This window comes from Lingula anatina, chromosome 1, assembly GCF_051362555.1.
Source record: "Lingula anatina isolate TDL-2025a chromosome 1, LinAna3.0, whole genome shotgun sequence".
Lineage (NCBI taxonomy): Eukaryota > Metazoa > Brachiopoda > Lingulata > Lingulida > Lingulidae > Lingula > Lingula anatina.
The window spans coordinates 39499789-39524371 of record NC_141767.1 but is presented as its reverse complement, the minus strand read 5'-3'; the positions used below and the strand labels follow the sequence as shown (position 1 = coordinate 39524371).

General features: G+C 34.2%; 3 protein-coding genes across 4 annotated transcripts in view; 1 reads left to right on the top strand and 2 right to left on the bottom strand.

Annotated features, from left to right (window-relative positions):
• Window positions 1–9456, bottom strand: part of LOC106151352 (putative E3 ubiquitin-protein ligase HECTD4) — a 29604-nt gene extending 20148 nt beyond the window's left edge. Inside the window, exons 1-22 of one of the 2 annotated variants that reach the window (XM_087000574.1) lie at window positions 8718–9456; window positions 8165–8385; window positions 7760–7871; window positions 7347–7491; window positions 6889–7068; window positions 6258–6450; window positions 5816–5974; window positions 5548–5661; window positions 5130–5276; window positions 4794–5020; window positions 4350–4563; window positions 4102–4207; window positions 3841–3961; window positions 3432–3617; window positions 2825–3046; window positions 2415–2533; window positions 2091–2292; window positions 1822–1941; window positions 1532–1636; window positions 1025–1188; window positions 515–739; window positions 146–332 (exon numbers count right to left, since the gene is read on the bottom strand). In XM_087000574.1, the coding sequence (XP_086856700.1) occupies window positions 146–332; window positions 515–739; window positions 1025–1188; window positions 1532–1636; window positions 1822–1941; window positions 2091–2292; window positions 2415–2533; window positions 2825–3046; window positions 3432–3617; window positions 3841–3961; window positions 4102–4207; window positions 4350–4563; window positions 4794–5020; window positions 5130–5276; window positions 5548–5661; window positions 5816–5974; window positions 6258–6450; window positions 6889–7068; window positions 7347–7491; window positions 7760–7871; window positions 8165–8385; window positions 8718–9367 (4119 nt within the window). In that variant the 5' untranslated portion in view covers window positions 9368–9456. The remainder of the gene's footprint in view (window positions 1–145; window positions 333–514; window positions 740–1024; window positions 1189–1531; window positions 1637–1821; window positions 1942–2090; window positions 2293–2414; window positions 2534–2824; window positions 3047–3431; window positions 3618–3840; window positions 3962–4101; window positions 4208–4349; window positions 4564–4793; window positions 5021–5129; window positions 5277–5547; window positions 5662–5815; window positions 5975–6257; window positions 6451–6888; window positions 7069–7346; window positions 7492–7759; window positions 7872–8164; window positions 8386–8717) is intronic. The other variant, XM_087000573.1, reaches the window with a different exon arrangement.
• Window positions 9457–9704: 248 nt separating this feature from the next.
• Window positions 9705–13589, top strand: LOC106151355 (E3 ubiquitin-protein ligase RNF185-like). Its single transcript, XM_013524579.2, has 5 exons — window positions 9705–10018; window positions 11963–12094; window positions 12358–12412; window positions 12603–12723; window positions 12910–13589. The coding sequence occupies exons 1-5, from the start codon at window positions 9864–9866 to the stop codon at window positions 13005–13007; spliced, it is 561 nt and encodes a 186-aa protein (XP_013380033.1). The 5' UTR covers window positions 9705–9863; the 3' UTR covers window positions 13008–13589.
• A 1340-nt stretch (window positions 13590–14929) lies between these two features.
• LOC106151354 (TBC1 domain family member 10A-like) lies at window positions 14930–24043 on the bottom strand. The gene is made up of 10 exons (XM_087000604.1): window positions 23889–24043; window positions 22096–22310; window positions 19105–19204; window positions 18741–18848; window positions 18313–18419; window positions 17761–17941; window positions 17476–17550; window positions 16970–17084; window positions 16611–16765; window positions 14930–16392 (listed from the first exon to the last, which is right to left on the bottom strand). Exons 2-10 carry the CDS (start codon window positions 22272–22274, stop codon window positions 16240–16242), a joined length of 1173 nt encoding a protein of 390 aa, XP_086856730.1. The 5' UTR covers window positions 22275–22310; window positions 23889–24043; the 3' UTR covers window positions 14930–16239.
• Between the last annotated feature and the right edge of the window lie 540 nt (window positions 24044–24583).

Here is a 24583-nt window from a genome sequence, read left to right as displayed (position 1 = left end):
CATTACAATTTTAAAGGACTAAGAACTAATTTAAAGAACCAATTATTCATATTCGCTGCATGACCCACATCATATTACCTCCACAAGATAATAATCTGCAAAGAAAGCAGCAATATAGCAATGAAGGTCCAAACTCAATTCCTACCTGGAGCTGCCTTGCCAGTGAGTCAATTTTCTTAAAAAGTTCTGACATGATATCCTGCAGCAGCCAGTACTCATCATTCTGCTGTTCTTGCAGTGTAACCAGCTGGTGAATGGTATTCTCTAGTCCCAAATGTTTCACTGTGGCAGATAATATAGCCTCCTCCAACACTTCTGGCTGTAACACTTGTCTGGAAATTAAGTCACCCAAACTGTATTTACTCAGTATTATATTTTTTTTGGGGGGTCTTAATCCTCTTTAAAACTCATTTTCTCACATACAACAAAGTAGCACTTCATATATCGATCATATACTTGTGGAGATAACAGCAAAAAATCACATCCATTGCCATGATTATTAACCAGTTTGTACCTGATGCTTGGTCTTATATGCGGGGGTGATTTTCCAGACAACTCTCTCAGTCTTGTCACAATATCAGCAGGTAATTTGATTCTGGCCAAAGTGTACACGGTACTGCTTGGCTTCTGTTGTTCATTTATGTCCAGTTCTATTCCTTCTGGTATAGCAATACTGGTGTCACAGGGAAGGAAACGCCTTTTTATTGGGCTGCTAGGACCCTCCTGCCTCCATACACATCTGTAAAACCAATGAAAAATCATGCAATTCTAAATCCATTTTACAGAAAAAAAAATGAAACAGTTCTGTTTCCTCCTGAGAAAAATGACTTTGTTCGAGATTTTAAATTTTATATGTATAACCAAAGTACATGTTGACAGAATGTCTCCATATATTTCATGAAAATATATTCTCCAAAAAATGTCACAATACCATGAATTCTTTGGTATGTAAGTGAATACAAACAAAGAAAATATATTAAAAACAAATTTAATATTATTAATAATGTTGATGTGTTTGCATTACCTCTGTAGCAGCTTTGATTTGAGCAAATGTTCACAAGCTGTTTCATCTTTGGTTTTCTCTGGGCCTTGATAAAGTAAGTGCAGCATGGTACAGCCCAGTACACTGAGCCCCAAGGCAAGGTCAGCTAGAAATGGGAGGCCACTGGATACTTCTTCTGTAGATTCCTACAACAATAATACAGGGAATCAATATTATTATCCACCAGTTTCTATTTCTCATTTAATCATGAGCACTGCTTCATGTCAAAGTTTGTATTCACAAGAGAAAAATCATAGTTATACAAGCACCATATGCCATCTATTCTTGTGGGGTTAATTTTTTTATTTCATTATAGCAGTTACTGTAATGAATGCAGTTTCCCTTTCTATCAGTTTAAATCCAGTAAATTTGCTCCTTACATACTAAATATCAGACATCTATTTCATATACATTGTGAATTCTTCCTCTAACCATACAAATGGCTTTTTGATTTTTACTTCAAGTCCAAATGAAGCCATATCATCTCACCTGAGCCCTGACAGTGACCATGAAACCCCACATAGCTTTGTCCGGAGTATTGTGTTCTCTGCCACTCCTCATCTCAAATGACAATGTAACTGTATCACCATCAACCTGGTGGATTGCAATAATAAAATACCACATAAGAAGAAATTTCTGTTCAGGGAGATTAGTTTACATTAATGAGGACAAATCTGGCTCTTTTTTATGTATTCATATGTTTCATTGATAAAAACACATTTCAATTTGCATACCATAGTGAATATATAATTTTTGTTCAAAAGTTAGTTGTCACAAACCTTGACCAAGTCTTTTGGCCAGCCTGCCCCCAGAACACTCCTGCTTCCATAGCCCATTGTGTTTCCTCCATACTCAGACACTTTACGAGAGTTTGTAGTTGGTCCTGCATACAAAACCAGCTGAGAAAAACAATTGTAGTTATGGTGTTAGCAAAGTAGAAAGCGCAGCTTTGGTTATATCTGTATTAATTAGAAAGTTGCTTAAATAAAGTAAAAAAATTCCCTGCAAATCTACCTCTTGTGTTATCTAAAAAATAAACAAACTGTACCTTGTCATAGTCATACTGTGAGGAGCATCTTGGGTCAAATCTAAGGTACAGACACCTTGCCCCAGGTATTGTCACTGTCTCCTTGTACTTGTAGTTATCTCGGACAGGATGGATGGACTCCAATGTTTTACCAGTGGCCCACGGAGCAGGGATCTTAAGTCCTGCTAGGAAGCCTTGCTCTTCCTCTTCCATGTTCTCCAAACTAAAATTGTAGAAAATGCTGCATTGATGATTGTACTGAAGTATTTAGCTTAATAAATAATAATGATTAATAATTAATCATTTTGCTCAACAAAATAAGTCTAAACTGATAAAATAATCTACCTCTCAGCACTCAATGTAGGTTCTATTAGTACAAGTTCTCCCCCATCACTGTCTGTGCTGACATCCAAGTCCTCTTCCTGCCCAATGGCCTGTACCTGGCTCTTCATTAGTAATGCAGCCTTCAAATAATAAGGATGTGCATTTCAAACTTGTTCAAATATTAACTAAGATATCCTACTGAATAAAAGATTTTTATGCATTAAAATATTTGTTCAGTTGTCATATTCCTTTCTTTGTTCCAAATTACACAGGAAATTTTTTGCACAGCAAAACAATGTCATTGGAACACCATTTGAATTTATTTGCATTCAAATGTACCAATAATAATGTTTTATAAATAATGGACATGATAATAAAACAGGAACACCATAGAGAATTTGGCTAGAACTAGTAAATGCCTTCTGACATACCTGACTAGTCAAGACTACCAGCTGCACCAGCTGAGACATGAGGGAATCTGCCATGGACAAACACCGGAGGTTGTAGTGGTTCATGGCAGTGATGAGCACAGGGAGCAGGTGACCCAAAATGGTGGCCTTGCACACCCTCTCCAGACCCTGGAGTCTGTACTCTAAGTCAGGAGTCCTGTTGTTGATGATGGAGTTACAGGTCTCTAACAATACTTCCAGCACCTGAAAGATATCATTTTGTGAAGAGATATTAGGTATGTATCCTACACGTAACCATATATGAAAACAGAAAATAATATAATTCCTATTGGCCCAAGAAAAATACGTAATTTGTACAACAAATTGTCCTTATATAAAATAGCCATTACAGCAAAATTATGTTACTAACAGCAGCATACACTATTTACTTTTAAGATATCGCTTCATTATACATAACTGAAAATACATGTATTACATATTTGATCACCCATAATACTGAAGATTGAGAGTCATTTTTTATATAATTGGCAGCATGTGACCAATTTCTACTAAGCATGAACTATGTTATATTTATTTGCTAACCAATGGCATACAATTTGATGTATTCTATATCCCAATTTCTTCTTACCTCATATGCTCCACTTAGCACCATGGAGGCATAGTTCAACAATGCAACCTGAATTTCTTCCAATTTCTCTTTTGGCTTCTCTTCCTTCTTGTTGCCTTCCTCAGCATCTTCAGTCTTGTAGAGAACAGCAGACCTCAGTAAGTGACACTGTAAGGCCATGAAGTACTGCAGGCTGGGGGAGGCCAACTGAATTAAAAGGGGCAAAAAACACAAAATAAGCCTTCAAGTCATTAGTCCTCAAGTATGGGTACACATAATGCAGACAAAAAGGCTTTCCAGTTTTCCTTGTCTGTAGTTATGTTATTAACTTAGCAGTTTTAAACCGATTCATTTTTCACAATGTTTACTCCATAAATTATAAATTACTATGAATTACTGAAAGGCATATTTTTTCAATATTACAACTTACAGGTACCACAGAAAGGATCTCATCAAACTTGCTTCTATCTTTTGACTGGCACTGTCTCAGAAGAACACAGGATTCCTTCACAGCAAACTTCAAAATAAGCTGTATCAATTCTCCTGTCAGTCTAAAGAGAAATATTTTCATAATACATTTTGTTCCAATACAAATCAATTAGTTCTAACTGATTCAACTGAAAATGCAATTCACATCAATATAATTAATGTACTCTATATACCATAAAATAAAATATGTCACAAAACAAACCTGGCATTTTTCACTTCAGCACTGTCTAATGCCTGGCTTCTAAGTTGGTCAGCTAAATCCACCAGTATCAAATCTCTCAGGTGTTCTAACCCCGCATTGCCTTTATCTAAAACAAAACTAACAACATTACTTATTCAATGCTCATAATTAATTACTCATTCAATATCTAGATACAACTTTTTAAATAATATTTAGCCAAAATTGTAAGCTGGAGTTATGTATGATTACAATAATGCTAGATCACTTGCCTTCAGTGAGGAGGTTATAGAGAAGATTATTTCTGTCAGCTGGTGTTGGGTAAAATACTTTCAATCCAAAACTCAGTAAAGTGCAGCTCTCTTTTTGTATAGACTCCTCCATCTCTTTGTTCATCAATACTTTCCACACCAACTGACTGGTCCTCTCCACCAACTGCACCTCTTTCTCTCTGTCCCTTTTGAACAAGTTAAGCTTAAACATCAGCTGAAATAAAGACGTAACAATTCAATTCTTAATCTTTGAATGACATTTTTATAAAATTTAAAAAAAGATAAGCTATATCAATACAAGTACACATACAAAAATTTACCTTTCTTCAGAACAAGTCAAACAAAAAAACCTTTATAGAATTGAAAATACCATAATATGATCCACTTCATTTTGGCTTATGTAGGCAAAGGTCTAATGCAAACAAAACACCACCTTTAACTCACCTGAAAAACTATCAAGCTACATCGTATTATCCCACTGTCACCTTCTGCTACAGCTTTTTCCAAAATATCACACACCCTTTCCATGTACATCAAGTCTACATGGTCTTGCTGAAGTATGTAACTTCCAAGGGGAGTGTGGAGCAGATCATTGTTGATCTGGTGGATACACATGCAGCCTACATGCTGCAACAGTTTCCGGATCACATCATTTGAACTTAGGGCATTATCTGTAAAACAATATATTCATGAGAAAACGGACATAAGGTAACAAAAATAATCACAACAAGAATGAAGGGCTGTTAATTTTGTTCCAAATTTCTTATCGATAAGAATTACCTTCTGGTGTTTCATTCTTGTCATTTGGGTCTATCCCCAGTCTTGTGAGTACCAGATGTGAAGCCTGGTGGCCTGGGTTGTAAAACTGGTCCACCCAGTCATTGGTGAAGGTCCAGATCATGTTGTTAAAGGCATCATAGCAAATACCTGCAGTAAAGCAATATATTGTGATGATGACACACAAACCTGATTGATGTCATGGTGTAACTATATTCCAGTTGTATTTTGGGCCAAAAACACTATTTAACTGGGAATAAAGAACATAACACTCAATTGCTCTATTATCAGTTTAAATCATATGGTAAAGACTGAGATATAGAGACACAACAATCATAATATGTTAAATTTTCTCAAATCCTAGAAATTTAAGTTATTCATATCAAATAACAGATTAAAGGAAAAAAGAGACGTTCCATACCTAATCCAAGTACAGAGGCTCCTCTTGCTAAAGCACAAGTTGGTGCATCAATCAAGTCTGATCTTGTGTTATACTGGCCATCAGACAAGTTGAAACACACATTGTTGGCAAGGGCTACAAATAGGATGGAGAATTCACTTTAAAAAATCTTTAAAAAAAAGCACAAAAATACATGAACAGTGAAACCTTTTCCAAACTAGATGAGCTTATGATTTGTCTTTACTAAAATGTACTGAAACCAGACAGAAATAAGGCAAGCCAGACTTACTTCTAAGACCCCCAAGAGCACCTCCTGACCCAAACAGTGACCTGGCAGCACTGCTGTTGTTACTACCAGGGATCGGGTTCAGCCACACTACGGTTGTCCCATCACAGTACACAGGAGTGCGCACCAGAGTCTTTACTGGAACTCCAATGCTTGTGTTTACTGGACACATCAAAAATTAATTAATAAAACATTAAAACTTGTCACACATGAAAGATACAGTAAAGAAAAACAAGCTAGAGAAGCTAAACAAGCTGACATAAGCATAAACTTGATGCAGCATAGCTGTTCTTGTTTGGAATGAAGACTACAACAATAAAAAACAGAATGGAACTGAATCTTTTAAGAGAATCTTTTAACATTATCTAGTAAGTTCTTAAAACTATATGTATCAGAAATAATAATTCTTAAAATTCATCATACAGAATTAAATAACAAAACAAACCATTCTGTTCCTCTTTCCTCCCTGGAAGTGGGTCACCCCCTGTCAGTGCTACCAGTGTTGCGTGAGCTGAGGCAGCAGACCTATACGGCCTCAGTCTGGATAGCAGAGTCTCATTGATGCTTTTCCCTGTGTTTTCATCTTTACGCTGTAAGGACCTACTTGGTTTCATGGGAAGTACTTCATTTGATTCAGGCTATAAAAACAAACACAATCTATCAAACACATTCATAAACAAAATTAAATTGAGATTACAGAGCAAATCTATGAAAACAAAATTTGCTCTCATAAATTACCTTATCTTATCTGTATGTTTCTTTTTTCTTAAGTATCATCATAATCTTCATCATTATTATATTGAAGCACAATTTTCTTCCTAAAAGGGATAACTTAAGAACTTCTGAATACATTTTTACAGGAAAGTGATTTGATTCAATTTTCTATTTAGAAAGTTAAACTTTCAAAAAATACTACAGGTAACAAAATTAATCCATATTATTTTCTCATAAACTAAAAAGTCAATCTATGATTGTCTTAACATCAACAAACTGAAAGTTTACTTTAATGGTAACAATATCTGTTTCAACCTTTCATTCACACTGTCAAGAGGGGTCCTAACATATCATACACTCACATTATATTTAAATGCTTCTAAGTTCACACTCTGTCCCTTGCTGCTTTTGTCATTGAGACTTCCTGGACACCAGATCCAGTAGAAGGTCATACTATCACTGGTAAACCCAACTGTTGTAGTAACACCTCCAGACAAAGATGGATCATCATACTGCTCAGGTAATGGGATGACTGATATTGGCTGAAAATGATATATCACTTTTCAATTGGTATCATTGCATAAACTTGGTGTTATACAGCAGCAACAAATACTTTTAACGGCTTAAAATAAGACCACTTGGATCTTCTGTTGAAAGCAAATATCATCAATCTCTTTTAAAAACATAATTCAATTTAATTAATTGTAATATCTTTATTTGAGAGAGATTTTATGCAGGAAATTTAATACAATAAAGAATTTTCTTTACCTAAAACACAATTCATTTCAATAATGAAACAGAAAACATCACTTTCACTTACCAATAAAGTGCATGAGTCAATATGTTGAGCAAAGTTCTTGGATTCCTTTTCTTGATCATAAGAAGTAGGTCTGTGTAGTAACTGACCATTTCCATAAGCTAGCATACCTGGACCAATATCAGGGTTACGTGCATATATGTAACCCCTCAAAAAAAAAAATAACCAATTGACAATTGGCGATCAACTTATGTGACTAAATGAAGAAGTGCTTAAACTAACGAAAAATGCACTGTATTATAATTATTATTATTTATTATTATTATCCTTGAAATTTCTCTGAGTTTTGTACTTATGTCATACTTATTTTGCACATAATTTCATTTGTAATAAACTTACTTTCTAACTAGATTTGCATTTTGAAAACATCAATATAATTTTACTAAGCTTTATAAGAGGAACCGCTTAAAGCTAACCTTAGAGTGCCATGGAGCCCTGTTCCTATCTTTGCAATACCTTTACCAGTAGAACTGGTGGTGTAGAGAAACTTTCCATCACAGGTGATACTTCTGGATGGATCTACTGCATCTGTAAGGAAACACAGAGGACATAAATTCTAGAGAACATAATTTAAGTCAAAGGAGCAGTCACTGATGCATCTCTTTTACAGAAGGTCACACAATGTGTATCCAAGTGAAAATACACTTTTACTAACAATGCTTTACAGAGCATTAGTGTGTGTGTGTGTGTGTGTGTGTATGAGTGTGTGCGTGCACATCTACATGTGTACAGGGGGGCACCACTACCTTTTGCTCTGTTAAAAAAAGCTAAAAAGAATATGGTTACAAAGTTAAAAGTAATTATACTTCTCAAACATATACCTTTATCTTTCTCTCTCTCTTGAGTATCTTTGTCAGATGTCCCCAGCATGTCCTCCACTCCCCAACAAACTATATGTTTGCTGCCTAGCACAGCACTGGGTTGAGCCTGGCCTCCTTCCACACTGAGCAGCTTCTGGAGAATGTCTGCCACAGGGAGGTAGCCCAGTGGAGATAGGTTCTGCAGCAAGTGGATGGTATGGATAAATGTCTTTGGGTGCCCCCTTAAAAAGAAATAAGAATATTTACTGAAACTCGATTTACTGTACTTGTGAGAGAGCATTTAAAAATACATGCTCTTAGGAAACAAATTAGAAATTTAATACAATAATACCAGATAATACCTCTATACAGACATACATCTTAGTTAAATTTCATGTGTTACAGTGTATACAGAAAGTTCATAGCTTTTGTCATGTAACTTTAAACAAAACATAAGTAACTGAATGTACAATGTATTAAGTCTGACTTGCGGATTGAAAAACTGCTTTGGCATATCTCATTGCCAAAATAACAAAATCTGCATTTATGATTTTGTGTTATTTCACAAGCTGACCTTGCACATGCTAAAGCAACTAGTGCTGAGGCTGCTGTTTCCATCTGTGCAACCTCCACATTCCCTGCCTTTGATCCCTCTTCTAGCCAACCACACAATAATTGCTCTATGCCATTTAAGCAATCAGCTGGTTCCTTTGATAAAGACAAAGGTGCACAGTCACGCAGGCAGTTTAACAGCAGCTGTGCTGTCACCCCACAAAGTTCTGCATCTACTTTACTCTGAGACTGTAGCAAGGGCAGTACCAAAAGCAGGCTAACTCTTGTTGAGAATGAAGCTTGCTCAGGTTCTTTCCACAACCCCTGTTTTTTCAGCAGTTGTATGGTTTCTTCGTGTGTCGAGATATTTCTCTCATTCTGTTCTTCTATCGCAATTTGGCGTTGAGCATTCCAAAGACCTCTCAGGGCGTTAAGTCTATATTCTAAAAGTCTCGTATATGCATTGTTCTGCGTTCCACAGACAGTTTTTAGTTTTTCACTCAGTTCTTCTGGGCTCTTTGAATCGAAAGTTACTACTTCATGATCACTAACAGAACTAACATCATGGGGCAGTTCAACAAGATCTGTCACTCGAATTAATCCATCGTGCAGAAAAAGCGTTTCTTCTGTGACAGACAGCCACTGGGAATTGTCCTGTGAACTGCCGGCCATTATACAATCAAATATTAAAAAACTTCGCAGTGCCACAGACGACCTGCAAAGCAGCAGTGGCTGCCAATCTTTAGACCAATCATAATAGATGTTTCATTCTTAGTCTGGAATGAAAACATCCGGTTTTACACGGTTCTTTTTTATCTGTATGCTATTAGTAAAAACCAAAAAATGCATTTTATCTGTTTTTCAAGTGCGGCATTTGCACTAACCCTTAAAGAGAGAAATAATAGAGTGGAAAAAATTGTCGGCTTAATACAATATTTTTTGATACCCTGAAATGTAATAAACGCTATATTCATATCGGTGATGTATTCTTTGTTTTATACAAACCTCACTATGCGCATGAGTACATCACGTCAACATTAAGCAACTTCCGCGTTGAGATGTCGTATGACAAGAAATGAATTTGCCATAATAGAAGCTTTAATAACACGTAGCGTAATCTTGGGCTTGTTGGACACTTAGAGAAGCCCGTGAATATTCAAGGTTCAAAATGGCAAGCCGAGTAACCTCAGATTCTCCTAATTCTGATGCCTCCGGCTCGGCGAGTCAAGATCATGAAAAAGAGGACAGTAAAAATTTCGAGTGCAATATATGTTTGGACACAGCAAGAGATGCAGTCGTCAGTATGTGTGGACATTTATTTTGGTAAGATGCTGAGGGAATGTAAGATATTAAGTCCCAGACATATGTAGTTGACAATTTGTTATAGGCTGTGTCGTGTACATTGTACTTGTAGTGGTTATACCACCAGTGCCACTAATTGGTTTGTCTCTAGATAAAATTAGTACTAATTAATTTGAATAGCAGACACATTGGTCAAAATCACCACGTAACTTAATTTTAATTAACACATAAAATTCTGTACTGTGAGTTTCTATAACCAAATTAATAATAGGGTTGGTCTCTGTTTACATAACTACTCTGGCAAGTCTCTTTAACAGCAGTCAGGTCAGTTAATTCTGACATTAATTGCTTGCACTACTGTGCAAAGTTTTGGGAAACACCTCTTAATCACATGACTTGTTTGCCAGACAAATACGTGAGACAGATTATGTACTAAGAAATTAGCACCTAGGTACTACATGGAGATCCTGGCTGCTCAAAGACAAAAGGGTTGGATAGCTGACAAAATAATTGATATCATCTGATCAAAATCACAGAGGTCCTGTGAAAATATATTTATGGAATTGATGCCATCACCCACCCTGCCTCTGGTAGAGAATGTTTTTACACCTACCTTTAGATTTACTATTACATTTTTAACTATTCGATGCTTGAGTGTTATGCTCAGGTTTGAAAAGCATTGGTAAAGTTAAGTTGAAATGATCTTAATTGCCAAATCAAATCCTGTCACCATGCATTACATATGTCGTGGAATCTTGCCCCTAACAGAGATAAGTAGTACCTGATAGAAACTCCTCCTACTCACCATCTCAGTTTTACATGGTTAATCACATCTACCAAATCATGGCATCCATCTTGCCACTGGTAAAACAGTTTCTGGCATGCATAGTTTTTGCCTAATGATAATGGCTTCTGCCATGGCTCTTGTATGCTGTGTAAATACGGAAAACTTGAATAAGATTGACGGAGTTAAAAAAATTGAAGTGATATTATTTACTTGATGTTTGAAATGACAGTACTAAATCTATAGTCATTTTTACCATCAAATTAGACCTTAACTAGATAAACTTCATTTTTTGGTTCTACTCCTTTTCTCCCAAAAACAATTACTACTTTAAAATTGATAAAATGATTGTATCGTAACTTTGGGCCCCAAAAGAATTATTTGTGAGGCTCTTGGAGTTTGAAAGACCCACCATTAAAGAAATTAAACTCGGTGAGAGTCTCATACTCTGCAAAACTATATATATATATATATATATATATATATATATATATATATATATATATATATATATATATATATTATGCATTTTCAGTATAATTTATAAAAGCAACTGATGTAGCACTAACAAGAGAGAGGCCATACGTGATATTTATGACATCTTCCTATTTGAAAAAGTTATTATTATCTGGTGAGGTAGATCATACTAAGTAAGTTGGGTTCGGGTTGAATGGAAAAAGTTACATAAGATTTGAAAAGAAAAATTCCTTGAAGGCAGAATATGAATGGGGTTCTAAGTTTAGTGAAGGAAATGACAGTACCCTCTTCATAGGCCTGTAAACATAATGTCTAGGTAGGTAATTTAGTTGGTGTCAAAATAGTTAAATTATATGTATTGCTCCTGGGGAATACGTATGCACTTTTATCATCCAGTGGCATTGTTTCCACAGGGAATCTATCTGCTTGATTGTTTGCCATCTGTGCCTTTCAACTGTTGAAATTGTTTTCTTGTATATATTAGGTTGAATTAAAATATATTAGAGCACAAATAAAACATTGATTATAGTCATTTAGGTAGGTATGGCTATGGGACAACAACAGTTTAGTCAGCCAAATTATACCAACTTGGCAAGATTTGCAGATGTGTGTGTGTGTGTGTGTGTGTGTGTGTGTGTGTGTGTATAGAAGTAACCACTGATATTATACACTTATATTGTAAGGAAGTATTACTTCGTTTTCAGTTGGCCTTGCCTCCATCAGTGGTTAGAAACCAGACCTACCCGGCAAGTGTGCCCTGTTTGTAAAGCTGGAATAAGTAAAGATAAAGTGATTCCTTTATATGGCAGAGGAAGTACAGATCAACAGGACCCCAGGTAGGAAAAAGAGCCCTGTAAGAGATGCTCTAATATTTTGATCAGTCTACACATTTATTTTTAGTAATATTGTTATTTCTACTACAAAAGTAAGATCTTTAAGTTTTTAAGGCTGAACCTGTAAGAATAATGTGGGATTATAGAATCATCTCTGATAATAGCGATATTAAAAAATAGGAAATGCATACAACCACCTCTAATTAAATTTTTTAAATTTCGCTGACCATATAATGAAGAAAACTGCAATTCATTTATGTTTATAGAGAAAAGTTGCCACCAAGGCCGCCTGGGCAGAGAGCTGAACCAGAAAATACGGGGGTATGTTGATTATTATATGTTAAGGTAGTCCAAAGTGAAGATATAAGTACTAAAATAAAGCGGAACATTTTATTTCTTTCAGTGTTAACAATTTGTATAAGCCTAATTTAGAATATGCTCTTTCATTGATGCTAAAGTTCTATAAAAAGTTGTTTTCCAATGTAAAGCAATATATTTTTTTCTTTAACAGCCATTTCCCGGGTTTGGCTTTGGTGATGGCGGCTTTCAGATGTCTTTTGGAATTGGAGCTTTTCCTTTCACATTTTTTGCATCCACATTTAATTTTGGAAATGATGGCAGACCTGCACCCCGTAAGTGATAGGATTTATTGATGGAACATTTTTGAGTATAATACAAATTGAAAATATTCTTTTCTCCATTTTACATTAAGGTTAAGATGATTAAAGAGCTGTTTCTTGTATTACAATGCGATATAAAACTAAAATATTATAAGAAATATCACAGTGGTCATGGCATGTTTTTCTTTTTCATTTCAGCACAAGCTGGTTCACCGCAGCATGCAGATGAACAGTTTCTTTCTCAAGTGTTCCTTTTTATGGCAGTTTTCTTCATTATATGGCTGATGCTTGCTTGATTAAAATACAAGAGACGTTATAGTTCCATATTTTGAAATGGAAAGTGTTGTGGTGCAAGTTAATTAGTAATATTGTGACTGAACAATGTATTATGATAAATGTGTAAAGGTGGACATTCCCCCATGTTATCTCAGTTGTAACATTGAAACATTTTGTTCATTTTCTGCAATAACATTTTGTTTATACTGTTACCAATGAAGGCCCAGCACTGTTCAGCCTTTGACATTACCAAATGATTGAGGTCATACTTGAGCATAAAAGTTGTGATGATTACAATAAAAAGATGGATTCTCTTTTTGTTAAGCATGCTCAAGAGTAGTTGCTCAGCCGTGTGTACTCCTTGGGAAGAATCCACAACAAATACTGTAATACTGTTACTGTAGTGATGAATCCAAAGCTACAAAATTTAAACAGTGTTAGCTATAGGAAGATAGTTTATGTACACAGCCCATGTGATTATTATTATTATTATCACTATTCTTTACAAGTCCTACTTTCAAGCACTATTTTGTCAAATTCATTTCATTGTTGTATAATGGTACATATAGTATTATTAAACAAATAAAATATGATATAACCTATCTTCCTGTAAACTCACTAAATTAATTTCTGCAATAAGCATGACCGTGATTAGTTCAGAACAAATTAAAAGCACTTGGCCTTGTCTTGAATTTTCCTAGGTCTTCTAGGCAATAGTTTTTCTCCTTGACATTTTATCATAGGTCTTGAGAGATATTTTGAAATAAGGATATCGAAGTGCAAAGATTGGGTCACATTTTTAGCAAAAGACCTATTAAAGGTTTTCATAAGAGTTACTATGTGACTGAAATGTTGCATACCAACACTGCATTTGTGACCAAAGGTTTTGAATACCATGATGTAGTAGAAAGTGACTTTTTGCTTAAGTCAGTTGTTATAAAGTTGAGTTTTTTATTCTTGCATGACAGCTTGTCATGCTACATGTGGACTGGGGTATTAAAGGATTTTTTAAAAAACTTAACGAAGTGTGATCCTTAAAATCCTTAAACTGCTAAACTATTAGTATTAGGGATATCTGACTGCTGACTTAACTGTTCATTTTCCTGCTGACGACACTACTGTTAGCATTATATTTTAAGCTTCCCCCTTCCAAGGAAGAGTTGTTTAAACAAAGCAGCAACCCTGTACAGATATATAAAGCAGAAAATAAGCATTATTGACTGCAGTGCACAAGTTTTTATTTTATTTTTTTTTTATGGGAAAAATTTCCAAATTCATGCAGATTAATGTCACCAAAATCAGTATTTTTTTCGCAAAGAATGTTTAAAGAAAACTACTGGTTATCATTAGAGCCCAAAATTTTAAATTAAGATTTCCATGCAAACTTTTAATAAATAACACAGGGATTCGGGTCCATGGAACTGGAGTCATATTTTGAAAACGCCAGTGTGTGAAAAATGTAATTTTTTTAAAATTGCATTACTTAAGAAGAATCTAATCGGGTGTATTTTAGTCCTAAGAATCATACTTGTTAATATGAAGACAGTTTGATGGTTTCCCTATTCTGCTAACAGTGGAAGTATGCAAAATATTTTTTAAAAGAATTTTGCATACTGCTTTAATGCAGGATCATATCCAATTTCTTATGTACTACAGGTGACAAAGACATTCAGAAAGAGGAAAGAGATTCTATCTCTTTGGATTTCAAAGACAGACTGGAAATGCGAATGTATAAAAAAAAAAATGCAAATTACACACAAAAAAAGAGCATAAAATACCCATTTTCCCTTTGTCAAATTTACAGTGAAAAGTTGCAGCGACAACGCCACCAAAGATGGGTGCAGGTGATGACTATACATACAGACAATGTCTGTATATAAAATGTGAAAAATAGATTGAGGCTCAAGTATCACTGTACAAAAGAGAAAAACAACAACATTACTTAAGGTCCAGGTTTATATTTCTTAGGCATGTTGACAACAATGTTTTCAATATAACTGATATGACTTAAAATGATATCCTGCATGTAATGAACTGACGTGAACATAAAACATGGCGCATTCTCAATTCTATAATTAATTTACTGAATGCAAACCAATGACCAGCACCAATACAGCTACACATCTTGTAATAGACTAATCCAACAACAAATAACTTAGTAGAGTCAGTATCAAAATAATTAACATCAAAATAGTATTTGGCAAAATTACAGCGTGAGAAAAATTGACATTACATTTCACAAGTGCATGGTATACCTAATGAGCATAAATACATTGTATAGTGTCACAGTTACACTCTGGTTTGGTGACACATTCTGGAATCTATACACTGCCCATGTGCCAATACACTAAACAGGTACTGGAAATGACTTCTACATGGAATGGAAAAACTGAACATTTACTGAATCACACTTCAGACTAAATGCTCATAGTTATAAAAGTGAGGCTTCCAGTAAATGGAGAAAAACTGCACCAAATTGATTAAAAATTTAGGCAATGCTGTAAATGCATATAATAGTTTATGCATTCCATCTTGGTAAATTGGTGGAGTTGCCCCTTTACAGAAAAAAACTTGTAAAATTCAGACATATCGGTCATTCTTTTTATTTTTTAAAACAATTTTATACTTTCTCATACAACCATACTCAAACAGACATCAAATGTCCTGTTTACTGCCAATAAAAATTAAAATATTGCACCTCATTATGATCCCCCCACTAAGATAAACCTTGGCACTAATTCTTCCAAAATAAATCTATATTCCTCAATAAATTTGTCATTTATCTTGGACATTTGAAGACCTGTGCATAATGTGCAAATTATCAAAAGTAACACCATTTCATGTTCAAGATCAGAAACAGCGAAGGAGAACACCATCCTAACTACACTTCTTTATATTCTGTAATATACAGTTACTAATAGTCCACACTTAAATAAAATAAAATAACAGTCGACTCTCCTTCAAAGGATTCAATGAACCTTCACTGGGTGAACTGATTGGTTATTTGTTCGTATTATCAAGGAGTTATAACTCCTTGGTATTATCTAGCTTTAAACCAATTTCTTGAGGTATTCAGCAACTTATTACTTTAACAGTATGCTGACAAGTGAACAAAACATGAGATATGCATACATTTAAAAACATTACATTCATATATCCCTACATCATAATAGCATTTCATTGTGGTAGCTCAAAGTTCTTAAAAAGACCACATTAGGTTCATATTTAATTTCAGCTTTTGGGTACTCTTTGTCAGCTTGGAGATTCTGGGGATTGTGAATGTGATTTTGATTTCTTCTTCTTGCCCAAATCTTTGTTTGCTTTCTCCTTTGCAGCTTTCTTTTTGGCAAGTTGATACTGATGTTCCTTTTCCATGTCCCGCTCAGTGATGGAAAGTTTTAAGGACTATTCAGAGAACAGTGAAAAAAATGTGATCACTAGATCATACATATGTTATCTGCAAAGCTGATTTAAACTAATTCCTAATATTCTATTTTGGAGATATAGTTTATACTTGGCTGACTTGGAATAGGACATGAGGGTAAGTTTTTCCTTAAATTTTAAAAAGACTGAAAACAAAGTTTGATTGAGCACAAATTTTTATTACTTAGCGAAATTCATACCTCTCTGACTAGAAATTCCTCTCTAAGAATTTGTGGTGCTAAATTCCTTATTTTCTCCATAGTTTCATAGAGTGAAGGGCAGTCTGCTATTTGTTCTGGTCTACCAAGAGTGTACTTGATCAAAGTTAATGCAATCCTAAACATCACCTTTACACCTGAAATCAACACATGTTTGAATGTTTCAACAAACAGCATACATCTCACAGTATTCTTTTAAGAATCATAGCCAATGCTAAAGAGGAAAGAAAACTACACCTATGGTCCAAATTTAACAGCAACAGATTTTCAAGCGAACAAGATCTTTATAGATGAAAAATTAATACTACAGCTTATAAATAACATATTTAATAACTATTTACCTTCACAAAAGAACATATCCCACACTCTCAATACTGATGACCATGGCAGAGTCCGGGTGAACACACACATAAACCATTCTGTCATATATAAAATTGGATCAACCTTTTGCTTTTTCTGAAAAAAAAAAAAAAAACATAGTATACAATGAAATTAACAAAAAAATCTTCATAAATCTGAAATGCTCAGTCTTACACAAACAAAAGCTAGATATAATCATTTAGGTAACCTTAATTTCAGTAGTCTAATATACGATGTTAATCACAAGTGAGAATTCAACCATTATCCAATGTGGGTTGGCATGCTTCATACAGCATTATATATATACATCTTCCTCAATTTCATCCTCAACCACTGACATTAAAAAAAACTTGATTTCTAAATATGCCCTTTACTTACTTAAATTTAGTAAGAATACAATTATAAGACACTTCTTGTATAATGATACAAAATCTGGCAATAAAAAAATGAGTAGCTCAATGAAGAGCAGATTATCAAGACAACTTACCAAATGTTTATATGTTGCGGGCACTACTTTTTTCAGCAAACCATACAGAACGTCCCCATCTGTCTGAACTGCTTCCTAAACGTAATGACATTTATTAAGATATTTGTTAAACAAAAATACTTAATGACATTTTTTGAAAAAAAACTTCCAGTTAAAAGGTAATGCCTTTCTACAATAAGAATATTTAACTCAAAGCAGCATCCCCATTTTGCAATTTATTCTATTTATGTAAAGAATCAAAACAGATTAATGACTCTCTGTAATAGGGCATCACTTTCTACTGACCAGTCCTGGACTGTAATACCCAGGCAGGTATTTGTCACAGATGGAGACTAAGCACCAAAAAGCTTGCTCTGCAGGCATGTGCATCAGCAACACTGCAGCTATTGGCCCTTGGGCCTGACAATACCCATCCTTTGGGTTGTGAATGGTGTAGGCTTTTAATATTCTGAACAAATCTTCTTGCCTAAAACAATTATGTATGATAATGTTTATGCAGCCTTCACTTACACCATTTCATGTCACGACGTTGTTACAAGATTGGGTATAACTGATATCTATGAAACAGGCATTTTGTTATTTTTGGGAAATAAGCATAAACCTTACTATGCAAACACATATCAACTACAAATCCATCGCAAAATATGCTATAATACATTCTGAGAATGAGCAATGAAATAGGGTAAACTGGATTAATAACAAAGCTAGCAAATTTCAATTAAGATGCAAGATTAATTTAAAAATCATATCTAACCAAAAACTATATAATTAAAGTGTCTCATATGAAGGTTTTATCAGGATCGTTGCACAGCAAAGTATTAATAAAAATGAACCTACCCATGCCCTCCCCTGGCAGCAAACATTTCATGGAAGGGAAACTGTCTGTGAAGATCTTTTTTAATATCATCTATCCACCTGGGCTCCCCCTGTTCCTTTAAGTAAGCCTGGAAACAAAGTCACCAATTTTGACTATAAAATCTTGAAAGTAAGAAAAGTCATCATAACACAGACATGAGCCTAGGTTTCAAAAAAATGTCTGAACATTTATCATGGGACCTAACACCTAACTTTGACAAATCTCAGGAACCATCAGAATTAAATTAAAAAATTCTGCTTTTCCACAGAAAAAGGTCATGTCTGATAACAAACTTTCTGTGTGCATATTTTTGTATCACAGTGATATTTGAAAGGGTAGAAAAGAATTTATTTCAAACAATGACTCAATTGGTTTAAGCTGTTATTGATATAGAGATTTGCATATATACCTCATACACTCCTCTGTTATGTTCCATTAAATACTTGCTCCCACACAGATACTGCCATGCTCTTGGTCGTATGGAAGGAGGGATACCTTTACGACATCGCTCTTTTACCTGAAGGGAAAAAAAAATTGTATCAAAAAATAAATTTTCAATTGAGTTCACATTCACAAAAATTCATTCATGTAGCATCTGCTATGTATGGTTTAATGTTGCACTGGGCATGCTCTCAAAACAAGTTAAGTTTTTTGGCATTTCTTAATTAAAAGTTAATTGTAGAAGAGACCAAAATTGCAAAGTATATTTCATGGCTTAAACTTTACTTTACTATAATTCAAAAACATTTGTTGATAGCCTTTATTGAATTTACCTTCTTAAATCTTTTGCTCATCCATTTTTCCCAATTTTCTAACATATCTAACCATTTTAATTCTCGCTTCCTTAAAATTTCCAATGGAATGGGTGATTCTCTACAAAAAACAAAAAAAATATTTTGTGCAGTAACAACTACGTAAGAAACTTAACAAGAATTATCAGAAAAGACAACAAAACTTATTTTTACTGACCAAAATAAAGAACATGTCATCTGCTCTTGATGCAAGTTTTCCAAAAAGGGGAACAAAAAGTACGTTTAACTATTTTTTATAAAAAAAAACCCCTCAATGTACTGATTATCACTAATGTTCATCGTTATTTTTTCAAAATTTTATTCATGTTGAACATACACTATGACATTATCTTTACTCTCGATCTTACACACACACACACACACACACAGCATTAACTACAACACTGAAGAATTTCAGTAACCCACAAAGTGTCTGGTACACACACACTGCCAGCAACTTATTATCACTTATCAATAAATGTGAGGTATTGAATCCTTCACAGGACATGTAAATTTTCCCAGTGCTATAAGAACAGCTGATCCCAATTTTGATCTTATAAAGAAACACTCCAGGATCTCTTTATTGCCATGGTAACCACAGTCTCCATGTACTCGGGGAAGAGTTCAGATAAGTTACAGTCAATGCAAACATTCAGACACGAAACATGTTATTCCGACAAATAAGAGCGTCAACTGACATTTATCCTCCTAGATAAATCAGTTTACTGTGTAAGGATGGATCATGCTGGAGTAATGTTTGCCAGGATAATAAAAACCTGTGGTATTATTAAATACACTCCAGTATTTCAGGTGTGATAGTAGTGAACATAATGGCGACTTCACGAATCAAGAGCTAAGAGGAAGTGTTTGTCTGAGTCAGCTTTAATACAAACTGCCAAATAGATACTGCCACATACAGTGCACAATGTATATCAGGAAAAAATATCACAAATCACGTGTTCTTATCTACCTAATACAAACACACCTTGATAACATGCTTAAAGAATTTTAAATAAATGAAAGATTTATTGAGTTTTTGCTTTTCCATATCAACAAATGACAAATGAATTTGATGCCTTTTTCCAATTTTAAATATATTTTAATTTTACTTCATATAATGATTTTTAATGTTTTTCTGGAGGAAAAAGAGAGAGAGAGAGAGAAAGAGATTGTAATGATGCATGTAAATAGTAAATCAGACATTGATTTTTCACAGACATCTTAACAAAAACCCAATTAACACATTCTTCATCATGTCAATAAAAACAAGTGCACCAGTGACCTCTTTGTTCTGCCATATGTCACATTCCAGAGGCGAACCTGCTAGTGCAGACAGATAATTAATGCACTACATTCTGAACCAACTAAGACTGCCCATTAAGCAGGTTATTTATTGATTTGTATTGTAATTAGGTGTGTTGATACATCTTCTCCAGATCTTGTATTCAGACAAATTGAGTGACAGGAGGCTTTATCAGTTGTAACTATAGAGAGGCCAGCTAGAGTGCTTCACCAGGGAGTTATATAACACTCTCCTTACCATTGCTTAATGTTAGGTTTTCTTATCTTACTCTATCGGCTATCATTAATTAAATTAAGTCTTAAGGAAGTTGATAAAAAACCTATTGCACAGTTGGTAACTTGAAATGATCTTTTAAGATTAAAATATTATTAAAATACTTTTTATACTGCAGTGTTCAAATTATGAACTATAAGATAATTTTGGACATAAATTATATTCTTAGCATGCCAAGAAAAAAAAAACATTTTTAAGAAAATATACAGGGCTAATTTCTGCACTTGGCTGTAAGACTTCAAGTATAAACCTTTGACTTTTCTATCTCTACAGAAACTTGGTATTTGAATTGTTGAAGTACCACTCCACTTCTGCCAACTTGCAGATAAGATATCAATAAGCTAGTTTCAATGTAGACTGAAATATGAGCTGGTGTATTTATGAGGATCAAATCAATGCTTTGCCTTTATGACTGAATTAGCCAAGCAGATTAAGGCAACTACAGGTCTTAGGGTTAAAGCAAACATTGCTTTTTCTTCCAAACTGTGATTCCAAATTTGAAATAAATCATCCCCAGAAAAAAAGTATGGTTGTACTGATAAGAAAGGTTTCAAGGCTTTTCTTGTTATCATTTTTTTGTTTGTTTACATGTAACTACTAGTAATATACCTATAGGTATAATAATCTTAAAATTTAATAAACACACGCACATACATATACTGAAAAACATCTCACTATAAACAATCTCAACAGCTTGACCTTTATCTTTTAAAGCACTATGAAGCCTGCATAGGAAACTACCTAAACAAAACTCATTAAGTCAATCACACCAGGCCATATCACATCACGAGCCATCTGTCATACAAGGTTAACTGGAGAAAACAAACTATTTCTCACATTCTACCAATATGTGTTAATACATAATCTTAATGCCTGGTTTCAATTTCCCCCCTTTGGTTAGTTTTTCATACCTTTTAGATGGAAAATGTTAAAAGAATGTGATATAACACAATAAACAATATACTAGAATGATAAGTTAATATTTGACTGCTTTTCTTTCAGTCATGACTTCTAAGAATCAAAACATCAAACAGTCTCTAGGCTCACAAAAGAGCAAAGTAATATGAGCTTAGACCTTAGTCTAGATAATATGAATCTGTAATAAAATCTACAATTAGGGGAAAAACAAGTGTAAATAACTGCAAAGATTTGTGAAATATTAACAATCCATACCAAATCATCAACAGTTAATCAACACATGACACGAATTTGTAATCTAGGGATGGGTGCTACTGTCATGTATACTGTACGTCCCATACTTGACTTTTTTTTCAGAGAAGAAAAATTTGTAAATGTGAATTATTAATTTACTTTTCCTTACTTTTTTCCACAATTTTTTTTTATAATTTTATTTGGCATTTTGTTCATAACAACTATAAGGGCACACTACTACTTACAATTCAGGGTCTGTAAACTGTCCTCCTCCCATGAAACCATAACGATCTGTTTTCAATGCACCATTTTGCTTATTGGAAGCTTCTTCCTCTTCCTCCTCACTGTCTTCCATGTCTACCTCATCTTCATAGTGTATGGCATCAGGATCAAAGTGATCATGAGGATTCACAGCATTTGCCATCGTGGTTCATTTATGTGAAGGCCAAGATATCATTCACTGCAAGTAAGATATTGTACATTATTAACACCCTACAGGTACTAGTAAGGTTCTTTTCCATTTTACATTTACAGTAACCTTTCAATTATGTTAAAAATTTCCCAGTCCTTTTATTAATATGCAATAGCTTAAGAGTACAGGTGGAACTAAACTCAGTCTTGTTACATCATTGTGATTCCATGATAAAGGCTAAAGTTTCTATAAGAGGAATGCAACAGCACTGCATGGACTAAAGTGTAAGTCCATTACTAGATTCTAAAAAACTTAATTTATGAAATACATGACTCAGACTGCACTGTTTATCTACACAGTTACACATAAATTGTCTTTTTACAATACTAAGAGGCAATTCTAAGCTTGCCCAAGCTCACTAGCGAAAGGATCAATATTTATAAACCAGCATAGGTTACAAAATTACAAGCAAATCATTTGTAGGTCTAAATTATAAAATTTCAGTTCCCTTTTTTTTTTTTTTTTTTTTTTTTTTTTGAAGATTTCCTTTGTAAAAAGTAATATTAAGTGTTTCTTGTGAAGTTTGGTCAACATTTCTCATTAGGATTAGCTCAAAACAAACAACAAGTCAAAGTTTTCTGCAATACACCCATCTCCCATTTGTATTGTAACTGAGGGTTCAAGTAAATATGATGAGCAAACAATTACAAGACAATCTTTAAAGATATGTCAACCCAATCTGATTTAAAAATATAACTTAAGATGATTTCATCATTCTTCTCTTTTATTTAGACATATTTTGGGTTGAAATTTTCCTACATATATTTTTTTTTACACACTTTGCCATAGACATTCATCTTCTTGAATTTAGTGTGATTTCTGTCAATAGGCTAGAGACAGAAATCTGGGTATGGTCAAAACATCAAATGATATAAACTAGCTGTACCACTTATAAGTTCAGGATGTGTGTACAACTTTTTTCCTAAAAAAATGTTTTTTTTTCTGTGTAGGTATGTCTCAAGATTTTAGATTAAAATACTGGTAAAAAATGTGGGTTTAAAAATGAATACATACCAAGAAGCTAACGAGGCACAAAAGGCAAAACCATAATGACATCATTAGCATATAATCCTGCCTACTAATTGTTGGCTGTTGATAGCTATCTCTGCACCATCACCTGATCAGAATTTACTTCACTTTTTGTCTTTGATGTCTGTTGTACATAAAATTTTCAAAAGTGTGCAGGTGCTCCCGCTGTCAGAGAAAAAATTGGCTGGACCAAAACATTTCAACAGTATATATTACTTCAGAAGGAACAAAATAAGTACCTCAAAGTTGGTTACACCTTTATTTATGGTACTCATTAGTTCTTTTATGTCTCTGTTTCTAGATCTCATGCACATATCAACGATGCAAGATATTTCATTATCCGCTGGCTATTGTAAGCGAAAAGATGCAAAGATGGGTGTAACTTCTTCACGTCTGAATCACCATCCAAGGCTAGTGACTGTGTGTAGTGTAAAGGGCAGTGGCAGGGAAGTATCAGGAAAGGAAGCAAGAATTCAAACAGTTTGCCTAACATCATCGACTGCATATTAAATGTAACTGTTGCAAAATGAACTTTACCTGTTTTCCGGAAGAACATATCCGTTCTACGTTTCGGTCACATATTTTACCTATGAATACAATTCACAGATTCTGTTTTGAAGTACATCTTCCTTCAACCAATTGTTTCCGGAAGTATCAAGTATGTCAAATGCGCATGTTCGGGCCAACTAAAGACTGGAATAAATAGTGCAGTATTGCGGAAAGGGTTTCAACGGTGACACCGCTAACAACGTCCCAAATTTATGATTAGATTTCAAGCTTTTTATTTCCGTCTAAGAAAAATGGATTTTTGTATTTGTTTGATTTCTTATAACACAAAAAGATAAGGAAGGGTTCGTGAGAATATGCGTGCCAATATATGTTTGTGAGGGCGGGAGGGGGTAGTGGAAGTGTGAAGATCAAGTTAATATTACGTGAACATCTCATTCAGGTGGAAATTATGACAAACCCCTTTTATTAACGATACATTAATGATTTGATTAGTAGACATGTTTGTTCGAGTTTAGAGGTCTCAACCTTATATGCAACCACATTGTCGTTAACAATTTCATTAATACTTTAAACGAGACAAAATAAAATTTTCAAGAAATCAACAAAAAATTCTACACATAAGCCACATTTGACCAAAAGAGAAATTAGATTGCAGATAATAAAATCTTATGAACACGTAACATTCACGAGCACAAAAGCGCGCCATCTTGACCTATTTACCT

What these genes read in the sequence shown, in the direction of transcription:
- LOC106151355 (XM_013524579.2), top strand. Translation starts at nt 9,864, where the DNA reads ATGGCAAGCCGAGTAACCTCAGATTCTCCTAATTCTGATGCCTCCGGC. An exon ending in ATGTGTGGACATTTATTTTG is followed by an intron (nt 10,019 to 11,962) that starts GTAAGATGCTGA and finishes CTTCGTTTTCAG; the next exon opens with TTGGCCTTGCCTCCATCAGT. An exon ending in ACAGATCAACAGGACCCCAG is followed by an intron (nt 12,095 to 12,357) that starts GTAGGAAAAAGA and finishes TTATGTTTATAG; the next exon opens with AGAAAAGTTGCCACCAAGGC.
- LOC106151354 (XM_087000604.1), bottom strand. Translation starts at nt 22,274, where the DNA reads ATGGCAAATGCTGTGAATCCTCATGATCACTTTGATCCTGATGCCATA. An exon ending in TGAGCAAAAGATTTAAGAAG is followed by an intron (nt 18,849 to 19,104) that starts GTAAATTCAATA and finishes TTTTCCCTTCAG; the next exon opens with GTAAAAGAGCGATGTCGTAA. An exon ending in GCTGCCAGGGGAGGGCATGG is followed by an intron (nt 17,942 to 18,312) that starts GTAGGTTCATTT and finishes TAATTGTTTTAG; the next exon opens with GCAAGAAGATTTGTTCAGAA.